This window comes from Pagrus major, chromosome 16, assembly GCF_040436345.1.
Source record: "Pagrus major chromosome 16, Pma_NU_1.0".
Classification (NCBI taxonomy): Eukaryota; Metazoa; Chordata; class Actinopteri; order Spariformes; family Sparidae; genus Pagrus; species Pagrus major.
This window is the reverse complement of record NC_133230.1, coordinates 29,497,693-29,523,756: the sequence shown is the minus strand read 5'-3', so window position 1 is coordinate 29,523,756 and position 26,064 is coordinate 29,497,693. Positions and strand designations below refer to the sequence as shown.

The following is a 26,064-nucleotide window of genomic DNA, read 5'->3' as shown; positions in this document are numbered from 1 at the left end:
TTAGTAGTCAAGTCCTGGCAATTATAACATGGCATATTTAGTGGTTTAGTAGTTTTCAAGAGGAACTAGAAGGCATCTGTGTAGGTACTTGTCCATATAGCAGGGGTACCTGCGACGTCAGAATGAGCAGCTCTGCTCAGAGCCCTTAATGAACACCATTGGCACACGATTTTTTAAAACATTTTTTTTTTACCTTGATGGAGCTTTTAAGGCTTGTTGGTCGACCCAAAACCATTATGTGTTCATAAGTCCATTGCAAAATTTAAAACCTGTAGACAAATTCCCCCCAAACGTCTATATATTGGTATATTTACTTTATTTAACCTGGAGAATGCCGCCATCTAGTGATGACTGAATGGAACTGAATTTTCAGATTTTGATAATGAGCAAGTATTTAAGCAGACCTTTTATAAGCTTGTATGTGCACATTGTTTCATGATGTTCCTAGAATAAAATAGTGATTAAATGCATAAATTTGCACACTAGACCGTTTACATGGAATCTGTTTTGTCACAAGAGGGAAACGAGGCTAAATAATTATGTAGAAGAATTCATGACGGCTGAATTCCATTTAGCTGCCTCCATATCAGGGTCCTTGTTTATGCATGCTAGCTCACTGTCATTGTTAAGGTTTTTGATAACACCTGTACTTTTTTCTGCCACTATGTAGTTTTGGAGAAGAAATTTAAACTTAGAATTTTAATATTTACAGTATTGAAATGCTAATAATACAACACTATATTTTTTTTTTCATAACTGAGTAAACAAGCTGTTCTGAGTTTGTTTATTTAGTTTGTGTAGGAAGATCTTTCTCTTTCTGATTAAAATGTCTAACCCAAAACCACATAATGCACCTTTAAAGGTGTAATTTGCAAGAAATGGCCAGAATTTCGATAGTAGCTCCTCTTTGCTGTAACTATCTTTGGTTGTAGCAGTTAGCTGCCATTAACAAGTAGCTCAGTTTGTTACTTGGCTTGACCAGCTGACAGGAGTCTAAACAAGGAGATACTGTTTTGCTAGGTTTTAGTTCAGTTATGTCAAGTTGGTATGAAGTGTGTTTTAAGATGAGTCAACCAGTGCAATTAAAATATCAGAAGCTGTGCGGTTGTATTTTTCTGTTTAGTAAGGAAAATAGTGTAGAGTAGAAATATCTATGACATTTAAGATTTAGCTTTCAATTGCTCTATTAAACACTGTCACTGATATTACTCTCTATTTGCAAACCCTATTTGTGAGGAAATACTAATTGAAAAGACCTTTCTAGAAATAACAACAGACAGTTTGTTCAGCATTTTTTATTTGACAAGCAATTAAATATAGCACTATAAGAGTCAATAAAAACAAGTTTTTAAAAAAACTATTGAAGCATAAGTAGTCTACCCCGTGTCTCTGGATCAAACCCAGCCTGTACAGCAAGACAACAGCTTCAAGTTTGCTCTCTTTACTCATCATACATACAATAAAAACCCCATAACTTTGAGTCTCAATGCAAATGTTGAGTCCTGATAATAATCCGTAGCCACGCAGTGTCCATTTTCCTCTGACGTCAAGCTCAGGGTGGGGTGCTTGAATGTTGGGATAGTGTAATGTTGCTATGTTTCAGGTTGCAAGTCATATAACTGTAGAGAAACTACAAAACTGAAAAGATAATGGATAGTGAAAATCTGGTGGGGAAATTGTGCCATAATTCATTTGCTAACATTAGCCTTCAACCGCACTTTCTTGCTGACGCTACCTTTACATCCAGTGTGTTTCATTTCCAGGCTTAAATTAATGTCTCCAAGATGTGCAATGATATTTTGCACTTGAATGCTAATGCTAACCTCGAACACAGCAGTAGGCTCTTACATTTGAGCCTCCCACCCTGAGTGGATTGTCAGAGGAAAATGGCCACTGCGTAAATATGGTCTATTGAGCCCCTTTAGCAGGAAATAAGAAGCTATAGAAGATGTAGAAGATCCTGTTTGATCAGCTCAATGATGAAGAGTTAAACATTGATGGAAAACTCAACACGTCCTGTGGGGCAGCTGTCCATCTGTTTCTCAATCACACAATTAATAAAGCTATTAAGAGTGTTGAAGATAATAAGTACAGCAATTTACATTATGTACAGAAAGGTGTTACATTTAATTAAGATGGCTTATTGATTCATGATTATCTCTGGACAGTGCCGTCACACACAACATCGGACTCCATTTGTGCCGTCCCACCAGCTCCTGGACGTTTCTCCTTGCATAGTCGGCCATAATGTGACCAGACCTATAGTAAAGCTAGAAAATGTGATATCCAAACACAGTAAAACTGTAGTCGTCCTCCACTTTAACAGTGCTCTACAACATACAGCTGGCCAGTGCTGGAGATTCCTCCAACAGAGAGTCATGAAAGCTTCATGTTCAGGTGTGTCACGGGATCACGATACACGGTATCGCTCCTTTTATCATTCCTTTGGTTCGATCATTTTAATCAGGTAACTTGTGTTCCTGTTGTGTGGCCACCCATTAGTAACAACCTGTGTTTAGTGACCTCTGAGTCCTACAAGGTCGTACTTATGCTGAATTCTTTGACCTTCTCCCTCTTGTTTAAACTCATCTGGCTGTCTCCAAGCGTCGGATCAGTCTTACGATACTGGGACCTGGGTGGGGCCATGTTGGTGAGCTCATGCTGATCAGCAAACACGAGCCTCTCGTTTTCATGGCGGACGCTCACCAGTTTGGCGATGCGCTTGCCAATGAGATAAATCATCTCCAAGATACACATGAAGATGCAAAGCGCGCTGGATACAACCATGAACAACATGAAGATCTTTTTCTCTGTTGGACGACTGATGAAGCAATCAACGGTGTTGGGGCAGGGTTCCAGGGAGCACTTGGATAACCTAGAAGTAAAGAGTAGAGAGGATTAAAGGCAGAACAGAAGAGAATAGAAATCCAGTAGATAATCAGATTGTATTTTTCCATAGTAATGATTCGAGCATTACTTGGGCAAGTCATATCCGTGGTATATCCGGTACAGAATGTACAGAAACGATGTGTCGAATCCGGCTTTGAAGACCAAACTCAGCAGATAGGTCCACCACAGGCCCCCTCTCTTCTTGCCGGGGTTGGCATACAGGTGAGAGCCTTGGTGCAGCGCCACATACTTGGCATCCTTTCCTTCGCGGTATTTAACGTGAGCCATCACCATCAGCGAAGGGCAGGTGACAAAAATCAGCTGCAGCGCCCACAGACGGATGTGGGAGATCGGGAAGATGTGGTCATAGCAGATGTTGGTGCAGCCCGGCTGGAAACAGAGAGAGAGATTCTTTTTAAACAAGTTATTGCAATTGCTTTTTCTTTTATGACCAGGATCTCTCAGGTAAAATGAGTGATAGTATAGGTTGTCACATTTGTACCAGAGATAATACACAAGAAACAGTTATGAAGAGGCAATACTTTTATTTTGTACCAAAGCTAATGCGACTGTCATAAAATGATGAATACAAAACAATAGCACTAGTGCTGCCAGGGGCTGATGGAGGCTATAATGCCTCTATGGTAAGAAGCTACAATGCATCTAAACTTGCAGCCTTTTTCAGGGGACAGGCATAATACTTTTCAGCACATTTCCCTGCAGATAAAACTAAAGTCAGCATTTTGCAGTTGCTTTCTATTTAGATCACACTTTGATAGGTGGTACCGATTGCCTTCTATTCTATAAATGTCTAAAATAATAGCATTTGAACCTAACAGAGTAATTCAACAAATAGACAGAGGTGATTTAGAGTATCCGAAGTCTCACGGGAAAGATTACAAATGTGTTAAAGTCCTAAGATGTCAGCACATTTCTTTAAAAAGTCTGCCTGCACTGAGTGCCTGTAGCTCTTTAAGAACTACTCCAGAGATTTGGTGTCACATGCAGAAAGTCGGGGGACTCACAAGAGACAACGGAAAAATTGATGCATCAGAGCCTGAGATATCCTTACTTTGAAACTCTTGTATATGATCCAAAAAACACCTACAGTTCCCATAATGCAACCCAGTTCAGTTTACAACCCTAGTCCATAACTCAGGTTTTCATCTCCAAAACTCTGCAACTCACACCAAAAGAGTTGAGAAAGTTAAGTAGCACACCAGGTAAGGGGAACAAATGTATCTTTGATTTTGGGATCAACAGTTCCTGTAGACTTGTTGATATGGTACCTCCTCATGGGAGAGTAATTGCTCCAGAGTGTAAGCATAGACCAACCAGTGTTGTTCCTCCGTCTTACCTGTCGGGTGTTACACACAAAGTCTTTGCTCTCATCGCCCCAAACTCTCTGCGCTGCCACCACAAACACCAGCACACGGAACACAAACACCATGGACAGCCAGATCCTCCCGAACGCTGTGGAGTATTTATTGACTCCACTCAGCAGACTCTCTAGTCCTGACCAGTTCATCCCTGCTGCTGCACTGGCCTGGGTGAAAAAAACAAGCGCACCCCCTGAAAGAGAGGAAGACAGAAAAGAAGGTCATCTTTCCACGTCCTAATGACAAGATAAAAACAGATCATAGCTGAATTACTTGTGAAATCTTTTTTAATATTGAATGGGATCCCGTCCAAGCCAGCATATGCAGATCACTTCAACCGAAACTGGTGACTGACATCGAGCCTGCATGGGCTTGTATGAAATAGTTTGCAAATTGCAGATTTGCCTGGAGAGGAAGGTGGAAACCTTGTTTGGAAAATTCATTTCTTTGTTAGCCGGTTGCAGGCTGACGGATGAATCAATATGTAGATAGTGCCATATAACACTTGGTAAACACACAAACGAACAAGTAACCCCTCAATTTTAAAGGAATAGTTTCACATTTAACATTTGGAAAATACTGTATGTGATCCAAACACCTCAAACTTAGATTTCTCCCTACATAACACTTTTGTCCAGTCTTCCTAAGTCGTTTTATTTTTTCCAATATCAGGCATGCCTTTTTCTTTGCTGTTCTGCGTAGAAGGCCAGCATCGTCTTCACTGTTGATGTTGAGATTGGGGTTTTAAGGGGACCATTTAATGAAGCTGCATGATGGCGACCTGTGAGTTTCTCAGACTAGGGACTCTTATGTACTTGCTCAGCTGTCAACTGGGGCCTCTCACTTCTCTTTCTTTTCTGTGCCATTGTACCACAAACCTGATGGTTGTGGAAAACGGTCCTTTGTACACCTGTGTAGATATTCCATAAAACATGTCCAGCCATTTCCAGCTGGAATAGTCATTTGCCACATTAGTAATGTCTAGACTGTATTTCTGATCAATTTATTTTTCTTTTAATTGAAGAAAATTATGTGAACCCCAACTTCATCAGCCATCTCATCTAAATCTCAGCAAGAAAGCACCATCTCCAACTATTTTTAAGTTACACGTCATTTCTTCAGATGACAGACTGTATGTAAAGATGACATTTCCAACAATCATCTACAGCTTTCGAGTAACAAAAGCAATTATTCCACTGCTCTTCTTCTACCTTAGACCTTTGAAGCTTTACATTTCATGCAAAAACCCATGTTGCCAATGCAAAATAGTAAAGTGTGGACATAATTATTAATTAATTATTATCAGTAGGCAGTGTTACAACCAGTGTTGGGCAAGTTACTATCAAAATGCAATATATTACATATTACTAGATACCTTCATTTTAAAGTAATATATTATGAGTAATATATTAACGATATTACTGTCTGCATAGAGTAATGAATTCATTATTAAACTACTTTTTAGTTACAAATAATCTATATAGAGCAATTAAATAACCGAGATCTTTTTAAATAAACGAATGGCCTCGGACACAGAGATGAGCAGGCAGACAAAGGATCCAAGTCTGGATTGTAACATGTTTTGTGACATAACTGTAGTAAAATATTACTGAAATATTAATAGTAACATGTTATATTACTCCGTTACCACTAAAAGTAATATATTACTGTAATTAGATGAACTTTCATAAAGTTGGGTGGGAACCTTTAACAGTAAGACGTGACAGCCATTGGTTTCTGTTTCTTTTTAAAGCCTTGAAACCTGTTTCACCTGTCGCTTCTTATCTGTTATCATCTTTATGTACCCATTCTGTTTATTCGCTCTGTGGTTTGTTTTCACATGTTTGCACTTAATCTGTTTTTTATTTGTGCTTTCGACAACATTGAAAATAAGGGCTTGCAGTCAAAGATTTTTCGAGATTTAAATAAAGGTTGAGTGAATGAATGAATGAATATATTTCATACGATACATTTTTGGAAAGTAACTAAAAAGTAGTGTAATAAATATGTTTTTTACTCTATGCAGACAGTAATGCCGTAATGTAATATGTTACTTTAAAAAGACGGTAACTAGCCCAACACTGACTAATGTTTTATTGATTTCTTTTTACACATAAAGTAACTGACACTGGTATCCCATGACAAATGCCTTTATTGTTAATGACTCTTAAATATGTACACATAACCTTAATCTATTTTAAGTTAATGATGATGTTTACAATGTTGTTACGTTTGGACTGTGTCTCCCTGGCGGAGCTCCCAGTCTGCTCCTCAGCCCTCCTCAACTGCCAGCTTCCCACTTGTGTTTAATAAAAATACCTTCTAATCAATCCCCCGTTTCTGGTGTCCGCTTTTGGGTCCTACAACCTCCACCTGCCGAGCGTAACAAATGTACCGTTCTGCATTTGGACACAGGGGCCGCACATGTTGTGTTGAAGTTGCTAATAAAAGTAGATTTAACCTTTACCGCTTGTACATATTGCACCTTTAATTCCACCCTAATTTGAAGCTAAACCTGAAGCAACATTTTTGTGTGTCTTTTGTCAGGTCTTTATTTCTTGTTATGTTCCATCCTGGACACTGTTCACTTTGTCCACACAGCTGCTGTGTGTGTGTGTTATCACCGCTGCTGCTTTTGTTGCTTTGTGCTTGTCTGCTGATGCTGAACGAACACAGTGGAGACACCGGCATATGTGCAGAGCTAAAGACGACCATGAATGAAACGGTCTCCTGTCATTTGTCCATTTAAAATATAACTTCAATCATAAACCTCGTGGCAGATGTGTGTGGTTTGAGAGTTTATGTTACAGAGATACTTGGTTGTGTGTGTGTGTTTAACGAATATATCTTTCTCCTTGCAAACAAAATCTAATCACACAGTTCTCTTTTGAGCTCAATCAATCAATTTCACCTGCTTTGGTGAAAATGAAAGCGACAACAAGTGCAATGGAGAGGCAAAAACAAGACAACACCCAATTTTTTTTCTCTCCTTATCCTTCCTGGCTGATTCTTGTCTAGTTTTGTGTTCTGCTAGTGTCCTTGTCACTTCTGGTAGCAAGAGGCGGTACCTGAATGGCACATTCATACGTGCGGTCGCAAGAAGCTGTTTGCTGTGTCTCCTAGCACAGTCTCAAGAGCATGGAGGAGATCCCAGGAGACTGTCCGTTACATGAGGAGAGCTGGACAGGGCCGTAGAAGGGCATCAAACCAGCAGCAGGACTGGTATCTGCTCCTTTGTGTCAGGAGGAACAGAAGGAGCACTGCCAGAGCCTAACAAAATGACCTCCAGCAGGCAACTGGTGTGCATGTTTCTGACCGAACTGTCAGAATCAGACTCCATGAGGGTGGCATGAGGGCCCGACGTCCTTTAGTGGGACCTGTGCTCACAGCCCAGCACCGTGCAGTTTGATTGACATTCGCGAGAGAACACCAGAATTGGCAAGTCTGCCATTGGTGGCCTGTTCACTTCACAGGTTCACGCTGAGCACATGTGACAGCCATGAAAGAGTCTGGAGACGCTGTGGTGAACAATATGCTGCCTGTAATATCATCCAGCATCACCGGTTTGGCAGTAGGTGTGGGGAGGTATATCCTTGGAGGGCCACACAGACCTCCTTGTCATAGCCAACGGTACCCTGACTTCTGTTTGGTACCATGATGAGTCCTCAGAGCGATTGTCAGACCTTACACTGGAGACAGTGGGCCCTGGGTTCCTCCTGGTGCAGGCCAATGCCCGGCCTCATGTGGCCACAGTGTGTAGGCAGTTCCCGGATTAAGGAGGCATTGATGCCATTGACTGGCCCTCTCGTTTCCCTGATCTAAATCCCATTGAGCACCTACGGGACGTTATGTATCGTGCATCCGATGCTGCCAAGTACCGCCACAGACTGTCCACATTCATGACTGTAACTACTGTTAGCTTTGCAGCTCAGCTAGCCGTGCATGTGTGAGTGTTGCTGTTTACACCGCTAGCACAGGAGCTATGGACAGCTGGGATAAGGAGGTTTTCAGGCTAACTGATTAGCATGCTGACTCGAGCAGATATCTCTGCAACACAGTACATAGATGTCTTTGACATAACGTCAGAACTGTTACTCCCTGGCATTCTGTTGATAAATTTGGTTAAATTTAGAATTTAAACTAAAATTCTTACATATTGTACCTTTAATTTATTTACCAGTGTGTATCTAATTTAGTATTTCATCGCCTAGTATGTTCCTATTTACTGCTGTCAAATGTCAAACCTGGAGTTAAGGGCGGAAAATGTTAACAAAAAAAAGACACAAGTTATGTAAGGAAAGGGTTTCTGCAAAATAGATTCTGTCGGTTGTTTTTTCTCACTGTAATTGTACTTAAAGTTATAAACTGCCCTATTTTCTTTTTGTACCCTCCACATTACTGGTCATAAAGTAAAATAAAATTCATATGGGACCACCATCCTTACGCCTGTACGGTGTCAGGAGCAGTGCAGGATCATGCACTGTTTAGGAAAGAGTAAAATATTTAGATTTGAGAAAACAGGAGTGGCTCGGCTCCGAGGACTTTTCAGTGCTAACACTTGAAACTCTGGATTAACTCCATTGCCACTGCCTCTATCATGATAAATAGAATTTTAAAGTTTTGCGCCAATTGGGCTTCCTCTGACATTGGCTTTTTCTTAACCATCATGGTCCATTAAGTGCCATCTAGCGGCCCTGACCATTTCAAACTATTAGGTTCACTTTCAAAAATTAGACTAGATATTCTATACTATACTGTGATGTTCAGGAAACTGTTTTCGTTTCAGGAAATCACCACAAACCCAACTGCATACCATCCTGATGTATCATGAGTGTGTGGAAATGTTTAACTGTAAAGAGGGCTACATTCCAAGAGGCCTCTGTTCATGTGTTGAATGTACAGTTTATATAAAGATCACAGTTTTCTTTTTGGAACTGTGTCTTCGTGTTGATTGCTCAATATCTTTCCACACTTGAAGTTTGTGTCTTAGTCATAGAAACAGGAAACATTCTCCCATTGTTTTTTCACAGGTTTAATGATGGTGGTTCTTCCCTTTGTTGTCATAAATAACAACTTGTTTCCATCTTGTTTTAGGGTAAATAACTACTGTAACTCAGCCTGTGTTAAAATGAAACACAGCTGGCTATCTTTTCTTCACTGTCCTGACTTTAAGCATGTGATACACCAAAACCAAACAAAAGGAAACTTACCTCGTGCTGAAACCCGGCTCAAACACCAAAACCCGGTATGTCCACACCAACCGGAGAAGATTTATATACAACGACAGCAAAGTAAAATATAGTGACGGCAAAACTAGTTTCAACTTTTCAGCTCCTTTTCCTCTCTGTGTCTGTGTCTCTGCTCTCTCGCCCTTCCCTCAGAAATCCTGCCAAACCAGATTCAGCAGCTGCTACGTCATCACACACACAGACTTTGCGTGCCCCGTCTTGTCAGTCTGCAGGATACACTCCCAACGAGCCCTGTAACCTAACACCTTATGAATAGGTAAAGAAACAGACACATATGTGCTGTCGAGCAGGGAGGCAGAAAATCCATCCTTGCCAACCAGAATGCCTGCGGTCTCTCTCTCTCTCTCTCTCTCTATCTCTCTCTCTCTCTCTCTCCCTCTCTCTGTGTGTGTGTGTTTGTGTAGGAGAAAAAGAGTAATAGAGATGCCACACCCTCTTTGTTGTTGCACAGAGTATGATTAATGCAAATGTGTTTTTACAGTGAGCGATGTGTTCCTAGTGTATCGAACAGTTTCATTAACTCAACACTAGAGAAAGTCTGTGTCTGTGTAACCCCACAGCAATCAACAATGTGTACTGTAGGTGAAGCCTATAATTATGATTTAAAACACTGAAGAAAATGTTGTCCTACCAGCAGGCTGAGGGGTAGAGGTCAAAGTGTAAATATCAAGCTTTAGGTTTGTTAGAAGAACATCAGCAGCACTGCCTTCTGTGCTGAACCATCAAAAAAAATGAGGCTTAAAGAAACATAAAGCTGCAATCCTCCTCAAAACCAGACGTGTGACTCAAGTCATTTGGTCCAGATCTCCAACAAGTCTCAAGTCACTTTTTCCTGGGCAAGTCAAGTCGAGTCCTTAGTTAGGGCAAGTCAAGTAATAAAATAAAGACAAAAATAACTTTAACAAAATCCATCACTTTTACACAACAAAATACTGACAGCTAGACAAAATAAATAAATAAAACTAAACTAAACTATAAACATAAAATGAACACAGACAAGTCATCTGAGGCATCATGTCTCAAGTTGTGACTTGACTTGAGACATGATGCCTCAAATGTGTAGTCTTTAACTTCCAAGTCCAAGTCGAGTGTAAAGTAGGGCTGCCATGATATCAGATTTTAACAACACAATTATTGTGGCCAAACAATTTAATGATAATGATGTTGTAACAATATCTATTTAAATTTGAAAAAAAGTGCTAGCATTCAAATCGATCCTAAACTTTGCCACCCCTGGTCTCAGGTCCTTTATTTTCTTTCGAGTCAAGGTTTAAGTCATCAAAACAGTGACTTGAGTCGACTCAGGTCCCAATGACTCCAAATTTCTGCAGAAAACTCACTCACTTTAAAACAAAACTGCCCAAAGTGGGGCCTGCAGGCCACAATTGGCCAGCCACAAGGTTCAATATGGCCCACCTGAGAAAAAAACAAGCATAAAAATACCATATGCGTTTTATTTGTGAAGTAAAATGCTCTTTAAAAGTTGGATCCCTCACTCACATTATTTATTTTTTATAATCTGAGCACAGCAGGGAGAGTGACACTGTGCAGGAATTCAGTCAGTTAAGGGAACTTGGGATCTTAGTACCATTTTGTGTGTTTCTTCAACATTCATACAGTGGTGCTTGAAAGTTTGTGAACCCTTTAGAATTTTCTATATTTCTGCATAAATATGACCTGAAACATCATCAGATTTTCACACAAGTCCTAAAAGTAGATAAAGAGAACCCAATTAAACAAATGAGACAAAAATATTATACTTGGCCATTTATGTATTGAGGAAAATGATTCAATATTACATATCCGTGAGTGGTATGTGAACTTCTAGGATTCAAGGTGAAATTAGAGTCAGGTGTTTTCAATCAATGGGATGACAATCAGACAATCAGTGGGCGCCCTGTTCTATTTGACTATCTCTAGTCAGACAGCTTGTGTACAAATGGAGGAAATTCAAGACCATTGTTACCCTCCCCTGGAGTGGTCGACCAACAAAGATCACTCCAGGAGCAAGACGTATAATCGTTGTCAAGGTCACAAAGGACCCCAGGGTAACTTCTAAGCAACTAAAGGTCTCTCTCACATTGGCGAATATTAATGTTCATGAGTCCACCGTCAGGAGAACACTGAACGACAATGGTGTGCATGGCAGGGTTGCAAGGAGAAAGCCACTGCTCTCCAAAAAGAACATTGCTGCCCGTCTGGAGTTTGCTAAAGATCACTTGGACAAGCCAGAAGGCTATTGGAAAAATGCTTTGTGGACGGATGAGACCAAAATATAACTTTTTGGTTTAAATGAGAAGCGTTATGTTTGGAGAAAGGAAAACATTGCATTCCAGCATAAGAACCTTATCCCATCTGTAAAAACATGGTGGTGGTAGTATCATGGTTTGGGCCTGTTTTGCTGCATCTGGGCCAGGACGGCTTGCCATCATTGATGGAACAATGAATTCTGAATTATACCAGCAAATTCTAAAGGAAAATGTCAGGACATCTGTCAATGCGCTGAATCTCAAGAGAATATGGGTCATGCAGCAGGACCACGAGCCTAAGCACACGAGTCGTTCTATCAAAGAACGGTTAAAGAAGAATAAAGTTAATGTTTTGGAATGGCCAAGTCATAGTCCTGACCTTAATCCAATCAAAATGTTGTGGATGGACCTGAAGCGAGCAGTTCATGTGAGGAAACCCACCAACATCCCAGAGTTGAAGCTTTTCTGTACAGAGGAATGGGCTAAAAATCCTCCAAGCCGATGTGCAGGACTAACCAACAGTTACCGGAAATGTTTAGTTGCAGTTATTGCTGCACAAGGGGGTCACACCAGATACTGAAAGCAAAGGTTCACATAAATCTAGGTGCTGTATCGTAGGCAACTGGACTTGTTTCAGTTTCTTGAAGACGTTTCACCTCTCATCTAGGAGGCTTCTTCAGTTCTAACTAACTGGAGAGGAGTTGGCTGGCTTTTAAACTCTGTGTGGGTGTGTTCTTCTCTAGGATGGACAAGTTTCTGCCTCAGTGTGTTGGCAGAAACTTCCTAAGGACAAAACACCCAGGCATAAACAGAGTAATGTAGTTTTTGCTGTTCAGTGCAGCCAGGACTGCACAGATTTGTACATTGGGGAGACAAAACAACCTCTCCATAAACAAATGGCACAACACAGGAGGGCCAACTCCTCAGGTCAAGACTCTGCTGTCCACTGACATCTGAAGGAGAAAAAACATTCCTTTGAGGACAACAATGTAAACATCTTGTTCAGAGAAGACAGATGGTTTGAAAGAGGAGTAAAATAATCCATCTATGTCAAACTGGAACAGCCGTCTTTGAACAGAGGAGGTGGCCTACGACATTACTTATCACCCACCTACAATGCAGTACTGAGTTCTCTCCCCACACAGCTTAACAACCATTCACACCTGGGCTCACCTAGCCCTAGCAACCCACATGAAGGCCGGTTGGGTCAACAACCCACAAGTGGCCGTAACAACTCTGAAACTCAGAGCTCACACGTGTCCTTAACGACTCTGTAAGGACACTCCCACACAGAGGTTAAAAGACTGCAAACTCCTCTCCAGTTAGTTAGAACTGAAGAAGCCTCTTGGATGAGAGGTGAAACGTCTTCAACAAACTGAAACAGTTGCCTGATACAGCACCTAGATTTACCATGACCTAGATGACTGAGAACCTTCATCAACAAAGGTTCGCATACTTTTGCCACTCCCAGATATGTAATATTGGATCATTTTCTTCAATAAATAAATGACCAAGTATAATATTTTTGTCTCATTTGTTTAATTGGGTTCTCTTTATCTACTTTTAGTACATGCGTGAAAATCTGATGTTGTTTTAGGTCATATTTATTCAGAAATATAGAAAATCCTAAAGGGTTTACAAACTTTCAAGCACCACTGTACAATGCAGCTACATCTTGGTAGATTTACTCTGTGTGCAAACAGTAGATGGCAGCAATGACTTCAACATCTGCCTATAATACAGCTACAACTACCTGCATGCTTTCAGACTTATACATCATACAGTATACTAAATCTGCTGCAAGTACTTGAAACTGAACTTTTATTAAATAAAGCAACATAATGTTTAGTAAAAAAAAAGCCCAGTGTGCTCAGCTAATGTTTAAGCCATCGTTACAGTGATTTTTTTAATTAGTCAAACTAACAGGGGCAGGCTTAAGAATACCGGAAGTGTAGAGGAGTTGTTTCCAAACAAAAACGTCCTGATTTTTTAAAACAGGGCAATGTGTATTTTTTAATCTGTTTTATTCTGAAAAGCTTGCGGCCGGAAGTGTCTCTGCTAAGTGTCTCCCACTCGACATCCGTGTTCAACATGTCTCCTTCGCAGACCCTTCTGTGTCATTAGAAGCGTCTGGATATTTTCGCGAAACTACTGCGTTTTGTAAGTAGCTTCTTCAGTCGTGTGTGGTTTGACTTTGATGCGACAGCTGTAGTTAGTGTGTAGCTAATGTTGCATGAGGGAACAAGGCCACTGTAGCCGCTGTCATTTGGCCGTTATAATAACCGGCGAACGCTCTTGTTAGCCTGGGAGTGTTAGCTTGCTGTGTACATGGTCGTTGACCTGTTTTTACATGACCTGGCTGGCGGCGTAGACAGCCTGTAATGACAGATGGTGTTGTAGGTTAGTCAAGTGAGGTAGTTTCTAAATCAGGTGCTAACATTTAGTCTTGAACCGGGTGATAACCTGTGTTGTATATACGTGGATTCATGTGCATTTAGACACAGCGAACGTGAACGTTAAGCTAGCTGGCTTTCGGGTGATTTAGCAAATGTTAGAAAATCGCTCTAGCTAGCGTTAACAACCAAGCGGGTCGCTCCTGAACATAGTTACATTAACATCCTTCTGTATGGGCAATAAATAAATAAAAAATAGCTGGCCAAATATATAGCTTTTAACAGTTTGCACGTCGGGCTTAACCGTTAATTGTATATTAATTACTGTCGGCAATCTGGGTGTAAAATCAGATTCCTGGTCAGGGATGCAGTTTAGCTAGCTGACCACCTTAGCTCTGATACGTCCCGTTATTTTCAAGTGGACACACGACTTACCATGTGAAATCAGGTAGAATATAACGTTGTCTTATGTTGTTCCGTTATGTAGATTTACAATATGTGACATACTTTTAGTTACACTTTAGCTAATGGTTACATTTGTGTCACTTTCTCATTAGAAGTACGCAGCAATAGGAGTAACTAGGAGCTACTAGTTTGAGGTGACATAGCTGAGAATAATCAACAGATTTTCCTTTACACCGCAGGTTAGCAGCAAGCTAGCGGGCCATCGTCAGCCAGGACCCAGAAAAGCAGCAGCATCATCATCAATGGTGTGTCTACATCCCGGAGCCGTCACATTTTCCTGTGTCCGCTCAATGAACTATCTCCTCAGCTCTCATCACAGTGAGTATTTCACCAGTTTTCGCTGCAACACTGTCCCATGTCTTAATACAGCGCAAACTGGATACACATCCAACTTGCAATCCACTACTGTGTGTCCCTCAGGCTGCACATGTATGGCGTTTGCGAGTCTTGGAGGGGAGTTTTGCCAAGCCCAGCACCTGCTGCTTATTGTGGACAAGTGAACAGGAGAAACCAGCTAGGCGCAAACACTGCCATTCACGCACACAGGTATGTAGTACGAAGATTCACTATGTTAAAGGTACATTGATTCAAGCATTACAAATATCGATTGAAATAGCTGTCCGTATGTTGGTTATCAGCTAAAATGTCACAAATGCAATATGTGAACATGTGAAACGTGATATTGAGAATAGCCAGCAGACAAAAAGATTGTATTCATAATAAAGTAATGAGAAAAAAATGGTATGTAAGTGAACTTTTCGTTAGGTTTGCTGAAAATGGTGTGTAATTAATGACTGTCCTCGCAGGTCCTTACTGCCATCCTGTTCAACCCTTATGAAGACAAGCCAACCTTCAGCCTGTCACTTGTCCTGGGGAGCAGGGAACCCTTCGGTTTTAGCCCGGGAGTTTCCTCACAGCTCTTCTCTTCTCCTGCTTTCGCTTCCTTCTTCTACTCTGATTCGTACAAGTCTTTTCTGAATGGGCTAATAGATTTGAAAGAAGGAAAGGACGGATCTTTTATCTGTCTTTAGATTTATTTTTCTTGTGAACTTTGGGTGTCTCCTCACCGGTCTTTTTTGATCCCACTCTGCCAGATTTAGATTTTTAAGTTTTTAACCAAGCCAATTTTAGTTTTATTCATTGCCAAGAAAAGTTCAGATTTTTATCCTCCTATTGATTAACCAAGAAATTTGTCTTGTCTTTTTTGTTTTTTATTCAAACAACTCTTTACCATTAAAGGAATAGTTTACTTCTTTTCCCAATAATCATACAGATGCATTAGTTAGTAAAGTTAATTGTAAGGCCTAAGCAGTTTTTCTTTTAATAATAAGATTATTTTAGATAATCAGTAGACTTTCGCTGAAATTCCTTTGAAGACTCTGTCTGTTACTCCATTCTTTGAAGTACAGTACTTTTCTGATCTTTTTTTCTTAATTCACAAACCTCTAAAAATCTAAAAATGAACCGACCGGCTCCAGTGGAGATCACTTATGACTGTCTGAGATTCCTCATTACGCACAACCCCACCAACGCACAACTGGGAAGATTTATAGAGGTACTGTACAGCACATTCTGATCATTTGTTTATGCCCTTCATTCATTTCTTCATCTTTTATTTCTTGAAGAAGCAACAGTGACTTGACAAGTATGTTTTGACGTGTAGGATCTGAAGGCATATGGAGTAAACACCCTGGTGAGAGTGTGTGCTGCTACATATGACAAAGCGCCAGTGGAACAAGAAGGCATACAGGTCCTCGTAAGTGACATGCATAGATACACAGCCTACTCATTTACTTACAAACGGAGAAGGGAATATTTCAGGGACTGGATGGAGGAAATGTTTTCAAAAATAAGTAGGAAGGTAATTTTCATTGTGGGGATATCAATACTGATCTGTTGAATGACTGAAGAATTCATTAACACAATGTACAGTATGGGCCTATTTCCCAAAATTACCAGACCCAGTAGAGTTACATCCCACTGTGCAACAGTCAATTCGGATTCAGACCAAACAATTCAACATAATTGGCTTTAATTGAATCAAATGAGGAAATCACAAACTCCATAGACCTTAAAAAACATGCTGTTGGGGTATTTCTGGACCTCAAAAAAGCATTTAACACAATCAATCATGAAATACTGATTAATAAACTGTAACAATGTGGCATCAGGGACATAGTATTGAATTGGGTAAGAAGTTATCTAAGTGGCAGGCAACAATTTGTCAAGTTGGGAGAGTTTTCTTCAGTGTGTTTGGGCATTGCTTGTGGCACCCCTAGGGGTCAGTGTTGGGTCCCAAACAGTTTATTCTGTACATTAATGACGTATATAAAGTATCCAAAATATTGACGCTGGTATTATTGCTGATGATAGAAATATTTTTTGTTCAGGTGAGAATCTTCAACAATTATTAGAGGTTATCATTACAGAAATGGAAAAATTAAAGTGGTTTGATAGAAATAAGTTATCATTAAATTTGAATAAAACAAAAATAATTTCATTCAATAATTATAAAGCAAATACTCAAGTACAGATAAAAATAGATGGTGTCAACATTGAAAGTTAATGAGTAAAAATTCCTTGGAGTGACAGTAGATGGCAGAATCATTTGGAAAGCTCACATAAATCATGTACAATCCAAACTGTCGAGAAGCATTTCAGTACTGAGCCAAGCATGTTCTGGATCACGAATCTCTCCATATTCTCTAATGTTCACTGGTTTTACTGTATTTAAGTTATTGTGTGGAGGTTTGAGGCAACACATATAAAAGCTCACTGCAGTCACTCTCTGTACTTCAGAAAAGAGCCATACGGTTAGTTCATAATGTTGGATATCGGGATCACACTAACTCATTATTCTTAATGTCAAAAACATAAAAATTCACTGATCTTGTAGAATTTCAACCTGCACAAATACTGTACAGGGCAAAAAACAATCTACTACTGAGAAATATTCAAAAACTATTCTTTGATAGAGAGGGGGGTAATGATTTCAAGTATATGTGTGTGTGTGTGTGTGTGTGTGTGTGTGTGTGTGTGTATGTATACCTCTGCCTCCGGAGGTAGTATCAACAGGGGTGAGATGGCGTCTGTGTGAATGGAAAAGCCGGCAGCGCAGAACAGGGGTGTGTCGGTCTGATGGTGTACACAATCTGACAGCTAAACAGATCCTTCACTCATACAATAAAAGAGAAATGTCCCACACTTGAACCCACAAAGCCAAAACAACAGTAATGTGGGAAAAAAATACCACATCCATACATAGAAAAGCCTCTGTCATCCTGTTTGTCCTACAGACTCTTTGCCATATTTCTGCCCGAAAAACAGCGTCTGTCCCCGGCAGCAGAGCCAGGCAGCTCCCGCAATTGAATGGCGGTGATTATGTGACGTGATTTGGAGCAAAAAACTTTAGCTCACCATGTCTTTGTCGCCTTCCACTATTGTGTTGTTGTAGTTACTGTCTCTGGCAACTTCTATAGAAAAAAGTCACTGTGACTGTCAGCCCTCCCGACTGAGACTTCAGTGAACCTTCACAAGTCAAAACTATCAAATCTCAACTAGTGTTCACCCAAAGGCATGTGTGTAAGAAGGTTCTTTGGTCTCATGAGACCAAAATGGAGCTTTTTGGCCATCAGACTAGACTTATTTTGGTGGACACAAAACACAAAACACAACACATCACCTGTGTGCAGCTGTGGGGCTGCTTCTTGGCAGCAGGCCTTGAAAGACTTGTAAAGGTAGAGGGTAAAATGAATGCAGCAAAAGGTAGGGGAATCCTGGAGGCCAACCTGATTCAGTCTGCAAGAGAACTATGACTTGGGACAAGATTTATTTTCCAACAAGGCAATGACCCAAAGCATACAGCAAAGCTGCACAGGAATGGTTTAAAGACAACCAGGTGAATGTTCTGGAGTGGCCGAGTCAAAGCCCAGACCTCAATCCATAGAGTATTTGTGGCTGGACTGTTTTTTTTTGTAATTCATGTAGAAAACAGGGAAAACATCCAAGGCAATGTGTATTATCTGTCTTCCAGGATTGGCCCTTTGACGATGGTTCCGCCCCCCCAGACCAGGTGGTTGATGACTGGCTGAACCTACTGCAGATGAAATTCAGAGACGAGCCTGGCAGCTGTGTGGCCGTGCACTGTGTTGCTGGACTAGGACGGTAAGTATGCACCAGTGGTGCAGAATGTAACCTAGTACAATTACTCAGGCCTATTAGAATTTAAAGTAGAATTTTGATAACTTTAGTTACAAGTTACTTTGCAAATCGCTTGCAGCATCAGAGCCAATGTAGCACATTTTATTACGATAATCTGAAAAATGCCGAATATCAGATCCAATATTTACTTATATTTTTATACTTTTGTACATTTATTGCCAGAAAATTAATCTCGATACTTAAGTACATTTAATATCAGATACTTCCGAGCTTTAATTCAAGTACTATTTGTAGGAGGACTTTAACTTTAATCAAAGTAATATTGTAACACAATATCTTTACTTTTACTCAAGTATGACTTTTGAGTACATCTCACAACACTGCTATGTACTAGTCACAGGATTTAGCATATTTTGTTTACTACATATAATGACATGCAAGATAAATTAATGTCCACTTAAGCCAGTTTGGTTTTTGGCTGTGATTGTCAGTTGTAGTAGTGTTGTCAATCACAAAGTGCATCATGCAATAAAATCAAGCTAAGTGGTACTAGATTTTCAAAATGGTACACTGCCAGCCACTGCCACTCTTCTTTGATCTATAGCTACAGGGGTCTAAAGTAAAATATGTCATTAATTTGATAAAGCTAGAAGCACACACTAAGTTAAAGGCTGTACTTCATACAGGACCATAGAAGTGTTGTCCAAAGATGGTTGTACATTTTCATCTTTTTGTTGTTTGTCCTCAGAGCTCCTGTGTTGGTGGCACTGGCTCTAATTGAGTGTGGGATGGAATATGAGGATGCTGTGCACTTCATCAGACTGTGAGTACCAAACAGTAATTCTGCTGTTTTCCCTTTTACTTGATTGTACTACTGCTCTGTCTTTTCATGCACTGTATTCAGTATATCATCCCTGTAGTTGCTCACACACCTGTTGTTGTTTTTAGAAATATTATTCTTGTTTTGATTATGTTTGGCAGGAAGCGTCGTGGAGCATTCAACTCCAAGCAGCTGCTGTACCTGGAAAACTACAAAGCTAAACTGTGTCTTCGCTCCAAAGATGCCAACGGACAGAGCTGCCGTATACAGTAGGAATCCACAACTCCCCATACATCTTCAGTGCAGCTTCACAGGAGACTTTGATTTTTTGATGTTAAATGGAAAGTTGACATGTTTGGGTAAAAAGATTAGCTAATGTAACAGCCCCTGAAAATGTTTCAAAGCACTTAATGTGTTACCAAGTATCCAAGGACCTCACGTCAAGCTTCTGAAAATCTTATGATAAGATTAACATTTTCTGTTTTCACATCAGAAATGAAGTAAAAAATGGATGTGTTTTTATTTGTGCTCCTTGACCTGTAACTCTTAATATGTAGCAAAAAAGACTGTCCATTAAAAAGGAACCCCACAGTTAAGCAGAAGTAAGTCTGTTTGTCAGCAAAATCACTGTGAAATCAAAAGGTTACTCCCTCAGTTCACTGTTACAGGTGCAGCTATGAGAAATGCTGTTTATGTGAACAGACTTGTTAAAACTTTGACATATGGATCAGACATTATTCAAAAAAATGCTGTCTGTAGGCTAGTATGTCTGACAGTTGATTTATCGTGATTTTAAACTGGTCTACAGCTTCATATTTGTTCAAAGCCACACCACTACAAATGCAGAATAAATAGTTGGCTGTATGTGCTTTCAGAGGCTTGCTGGTAATTGCACATCAATCCACACAGTAGCCCTTTTCGCACTGAGACGCCGTATTATCTCCACAGCGGAGGTTCGCCAATTCTCCGCCTTTGTTTGTTCACACAGAACCAAGCAGATCCAAAAGAGGTGTGACAGTACACGTCATGATGTTGACGCCTGTGTGTTTTTTTCAATGTGTTTTTTCCCCGGTGCCCTCCTGTTAATCTAAACATGTACCCGCTGACTGTTTATGATCATATGGATGCAGTTATAATGTGTTGTGATTGAGATCCTGACCCATCATACATCCTGGAAAGTGACAAAGTTACGTTTTTCACTCTAAATTACATAATTACATAATCGCCATCAGTAAACAGGACGCTGTCTGACTCTTTCACTCGCGGGGAGGGATGCTGTTTTCTGGGGGAAAGTTCACTGAAGTCTCGGTTGGGAGGGCTGACCGTCGCGGTGATTTTTTTCAAGACCATAACTACAACAACACAATAGTGGAAGGAGACAAACACTTGGTGAGTTTAAGTTTTTTGCCGGGGACAGACGCTGTTTTTCAGGCAGAAATGTGACGAAGAGTCGGTAGGACAGACAGGATGACAGACAGGAGGACAGACACTTCTCCACGTATAACTGCGGTATTTTTTTCCTCATATAAGTTGCCAAAGACACTACCAGTTACTATGTTACTGTTGTTTGGTCATGTAACTTTACTTTGTGGGAAATTTCTCTTTATTTTGTCGAGTGAAGGATCTGTTTAGTTGTCAGACTGTGAACACCATCAGATCGACACGCTCCTGCTCCTTCACCCCTCGCCACATCTGAAACTTGCACACAGAGGAGGAGGCGGAGAATTGGCGCAGGGTCCCCGCACTCAAAGGGCAGTGTGAATGGGGCTAGTGGTTCAGATGAATATGTTTATTCCAAACTTTTACTTACTGAAAAAGGCAATGTCCTGAAGCCAGAAAGTGGGGCAGATGAAAACTGAACTTAGGAAGCATACAATGTTAAAGAAGTGTATTTAAAGGAGATTAAAAGTTTAAATGATTTTAAAAATGTACTCTCACTTGCAAATGTGACGTATACTGTATTAAAGAGCACTACAATCTACCTACCTATTGTATAGTATGTCCCAAGTCTGAGTCATAGGAGCACAGTCTGCTTCTTTAGAACAAACTTGTGTTGACTGTAATTGTTTGACACTGTCCTTCATAATGTCATCAAGGCAAGTGGGCCACCATGTTAAAAGGTCATATGGTGAATGTATTAATAAATGAACACTGAAAGGTTTTGATAGATTTTCCTGTTAGCTGTCTAGCTCAAAGAACAAAAATGCATCCCTAATCATTCACGAGCCCCAGTGCTCTATACCTCTACTTCAGCATACAAATAGTCTACAAGCAGTGTATGATGGAGTGGCAGTATACAGTACGTGACAATAGTGTTCCCGCCATAGACTGTGTAAAGGAAGTGGATGTTGGGTTCCTTATGTCACCCATTGGATTTGGACTGCCATTTTGAGGCATCGAGTTTGGCATTAAAGCCGCTGCCGTCTTGTTTTTTTTGCCAGAAGTGTTCACATTTGGACGAGGGGGTGGATCTGACTGAGAACACTATGCATTGCTATAGTTGTGACTTGTCAATTACAAGGTAGCCAGTTCCTAAAGTATGCCCCGCTTTAACATCTATTTAACTTTAAATGGGACCCTAATTTACTAAATGAACATCATTCTGTATTCAGGTGGACTTCAAAGTAGGGATTGATTGCATAAACTCATTAGGAAAATGTTTACTGAGCTAATCAATCCTGTGAGAAGTAGGGTCATTTCCTCATAGACTTCTATGCAATCAGACTTCTTTTTGAAACCAGTGGAGTTGCCTCTGGCTGGCCATTAGACAGAATGCAAGAACTTACACATTGGCTTCACATTTCTTACCCGGTGGCTACGTTCCCTTCTTTATACAGCCTATGCTTCCCGCTAACAATTAGCATACAATAACAGTCCAAAATATATATCGTTGAATGATGGTGGGCTCTATGCAAACACATGAGCACTTACTATTTTAGATGGTAAAGAACTGAGCTTGCAAGTGACCTCTGGTGCCCTTTTTAAACTTGCTAATGGGACAGTTTGCTGAATACTTCCTGTGTTCCTGTTATAACCCCTATTGAACAGGACTGTGGATCCAACATGGCTGCCACTGAAACCTTTGTGCTCATAGTTCTTGTCTATCTCTGGTTCTGTACTTACCTAGCTGTCTGGTCAGCTGCTGCTGTTTGTCTTTGTGATGTTGTTATTTTTTCTATAGGTTTTATTTTCCCTGTACCTTTTTAACTATTTGTACTTGTTATTTATTTATTTATTTATTTATTCGACAGTGTTTCTTTGTGACATGTCTGTCTGCTTGAAAAAAATCTATCAGTCTTCTTAGAAAATTAAAGTGTTTAAGTACTGTAACTGTTGTGTGTGGCAGAAACTGTTTTTGAATCGCAGTTTAATGTGTCTGTGTTGTGAGTTAAGAAAATATTGTATTTGTCACACAGGACATTTCACTTTCAAGCTTATTTGCATATAATGAGCTAATTCTGAAAATAATTTCAGATTACAAGACACTTAAAGGTGCAATATGTAAGAATTGGCCACCTTTTGAATTCATTGTCCAAACAGGTAGCGGCACAGCGTATCAGCAGAGTACCCGCTCACTGTGAATGCAGTTAGCTCAGTTAGCCATGCAACTAGCATTTTGCAGCAACTTCGACCAGGACTCTGGCATCAGGGACAACAAAAACAAGGCGGTTCAGGCAGGGACACGAAGCACAAGAGGTCGACATCAATCAGCACCCGGCTCCGGAGGCCTGAGCTTCAATATCGGACTCTTGCCACTACAAAGTGTTATTCTGAGAAAGGATGGGCCTGGGCTAGCTGGTTAGCATGCTAACTTCTGTAGATATCTCTTCAACACAATACATGTACATCTTTGACAAAACACCAAAGCTGATATTTCTTCACATTCTGTTGATAATGTAAGTTAATTTTTTTAACGTTTTAAACTAAAATTTTTAGACATTGACAGCTAGTGTTGAAATGATCAGTCAGACCACACAATATCTTAGAATCTGAGGGTGATAACAGTGACATGACTTTTGATATTGAAACTATTACCACCGTGTTACATTTTCACCAAAATGCATTTTTATTCTTATTTGTATGAAGCTTTATAAGCTACCAGGCTGACTCTATAACAGTTCCAGGTCACAATGATTTGACTGCATGTAGGTCTGTAGCTGTAACATGGCAGCTTCCCAACATGAGGCTGAGCCTGACCTGACCTCTGTGAACTCTGTCCGTGTGTGTGTGTGTGTGTGTGTGTGTGTGTGTGTGTGTGTGTGTGTGTGTGTGTGTGTGTGAGAGAGAGAGAGAGACACACTGAGAGATTGCCTCTGGCTGTGGTGGTGCTGTGTGAATGTAGCTGTCATGGTGGATGGATAGCATCACACGGAGCCAATGGATGATTCAAGGTTGATTGCTTTTATTGACTGACCTGACAACACACACGCACATGAACTAACCTTGAACAAAAGAGCCATAGTGGGTGAACACAGTAAATGTCCACGAAGTGGGTTTGAGAGTCAATTCTTGAAAAATGTAAATGAGGAATTTCCTCTTTTCACCACTGTCTTTTTTCATGTTCATGTTTACACAAAGAGACGACTGACTGAATGTCACATTTTGCCCTGGAGCAAGTTTCCCACACAATGTTGGATCAGAGAACTAAGAAAAAATGCTTTTATTTAGGTGGACCTCTCAGTTGGAGGAAAGTATAATGTTTCATTTCCCTATTCTTGTTCAAGTTTGGTTTAATGTGTAGAACACAAGTTTATCCAGTTAAAAAGTAAAGTGCTCCACAGCGTGCTAAATAGGCTCAATGACAGAAACCTCTCTTTACAGCACCACAAACTACATCATCCTAACTCATCCTAAAGTGATAAACAACTCTCTTCACAGTTACACTTACCCTGTACAGAACATTATAACCTTCAGGCTTTAAACAAATTAAGAAGCTTTTATACTGACCAACATTCATGTACTGATATCCAGAGATGAGAATACAATATTCACTCCTCCCCAGCAGTCAGCGTGGAGAGGTCAAATTCAAATGTTTCCATGTTCAGCCTGAGTTTTGGTTGCTCCTGTGGACAGTAGATGGCAGTAATGTCCTGCCAAATAGTAGTGGACCTTATCATGTCAGTTGCACCCAGGCTGACATATAAACAGAGCACTTTGTTAATCTTTTAAATGTTATTCACGGGCGTTGAATGGTGAATCTCTTTAATGCGTTATAACAAGAACTCTTCTCTGATGAAGTGATGAACTTAAGTTTAATGAACTAATATGACATTGTTAAACCTTTACTAAGCTCTTTGTTGCTTTATTAAGATGAATACATACTTTATAATGCATTTATCAGCGGTTAACTACTTGTAAGCAGTTACCTATGCTTTTTGCAGCTACCACCAAGTCTTTAATGAGTTTTTTAACAGTTTTTTCAAACATACTTTTTAATAGCTGCAAAAAGCATAGATAACTGTTAATAAGTGCATTCTTAAACTAAATATAAACTTGTATATTTTGCTATTGTTATCACTGATATAGTCATATTAATTATATGGCCCTTTTTACCTATTAATTAAAGCTTATTAGAGTTATCTTCACAGAAAACATTATGGAAACCTAATTCCCCATTGGATTAGATAAGAAAATATGTGTAGACTTTTATACTAGTGATTATTCCACCAACTGTTTTGCCATATATTGTACTAAACATGTAGGCCATTTATCAAGGGGGGGAGGAGGAGGAGGGAGGGATGAGCGAGAGGGTGACCCAGTTCACCCCGCAGACCGCCTGCTGATGACTGAGGGATGAAATCAGTGAAATTCTGATAATGAAACTGCAGCTGCTGTTTCCAGGTCTCTCATGTGCAGTTGTGTTTACTCTTAAAACACAAGAGAGAGAGAGAGAGACTCGGTGTGTGTGTGTGTGTGTCAGTGAAAGAGAGAGAGAGAGGAAGGAAGAGGGAGGGGTTGAGAGAGGAAAGTGGAGAGGAGCTGGAGTTTTTTAGTTTTCTCAGCATCTGGATATCTGGCCGGACACGCAGGGAGAGCAGAAGAATCTGGATGCGTAGGAACACAACGTGAAGCCAGAGGAAGAGACGGAGGAGAAGACAAGGGAGGGGGAGAGAGGAGGACAGGGAGGAGGTGTAAGGAAGAGCTTTTCTAACGGGACAGGAGCTCCGACCAGCGGGAATGTTGCCGGTGAGTTCTCATTGATGATATCAGACAGGATGTGCTTTGGAAAACATGTAAATGGCGAACATAATCACTTCCATATGACTTCAGACACAACTACAGCAGGAAGGAAAGCCCGGCGACATTTTACACAACTACACTTTACATGCTTTCATTCATTCATTAACTAAACGTTTTGTTTTTTTTATTGTCGTAACTGCGTATTTTTACGGCAACTTCTCCTAAAATGATGACAGGAAATCAAGTGAAACTTAAATCAAACAATGTGATTTTGAAAGT

General features: G+C 40.2%; 3 protein-coding genes across 4 annotated transcripts in view; 2 read left to right on the top strand and 1 right to left on the bottom strand.

The window, feature by feature from the left end:
* Window positions 1-1,287: 1,287 nt before the first annotated feature.
* gjb9a (gap junction protein beta 9a) lies at window positions 1,288-9,613 on the bottom strand. Its single transcript, XM_073483718.1, has 4 exons — window positions 9,479-9,613; window positions 4,247-4,461; window positions 2,978-3,279; window positions 1,288-2,875 (listed from the first exon to the last, which is right to left on the bottom strand). The coding sequence occupies exons 2-4, from the start codon at window positions 4,415-4,417 to the stop codon at window positions 2,533-2,535; spliced, it is 816 nt and encodes a 271-aa protein (XP_073339819.1). The 5' UTR covers window positions 4,418-4,461; window positions 9,479-9,613; the 3' UTR covers window positions 1,288-2,532.
* A 4,227-nt stretch (window positions 9,614-13,840) lies between these two features.
* Window positions 13,841-22,935, top strand: LOC141010145 (protein tyrosine phosphatase type IVA 2-like). Its single transcript, XM_073483005.1, has 8 exons — window positions 13,841-13,926; window positions 14,804-14,942; window positions 15,045-15,170; window positions 15,431-16,179; window positions 16,288-16,380; window positions 18,658-18,788; window positions 19,534-19,608; window positions 19,767-22,935. The coding sequence occupies exons 4-8, from the start codon at window positions 16,084-16,086 to the stop codon at window positions 19,876-19,878; spliced, it is 507 nt and encodes a 168-aa protein (XP_073339106.1). The 5' UTR covers window positions 13,841-13,926; window positions 14,804-14,942; window positions 15,045-15,170; window positions 15,431-16,083; the 3' UTR covers window positions 19,879-22,935.
* Window positions 22,936-25,712: 2,777 nt separating this feature from the next.
* The window catches only part of LOC141010144 (apoptosis-stimulating of p53 protein 1-like), a 47,566-nt gene continuing 47,214 nt past the window's right edge, over window positions 25,713-26,064 (top strand). For both annotated transcript variants that reach the window (XM_073483004.1, XM_073483003.1), the window contains exon 1: window positions 25,713-25,791. In XM_073483004.1, the coding sequence (XP_073339105.1) occupies window positions 25,783-25,791 (9 nt within the window). In that variant the 5' untranslated portion in view covers window positions 25,713-25,782. The remainder of the gene's footprint in view (window positions 25,792-26,064) is intronic.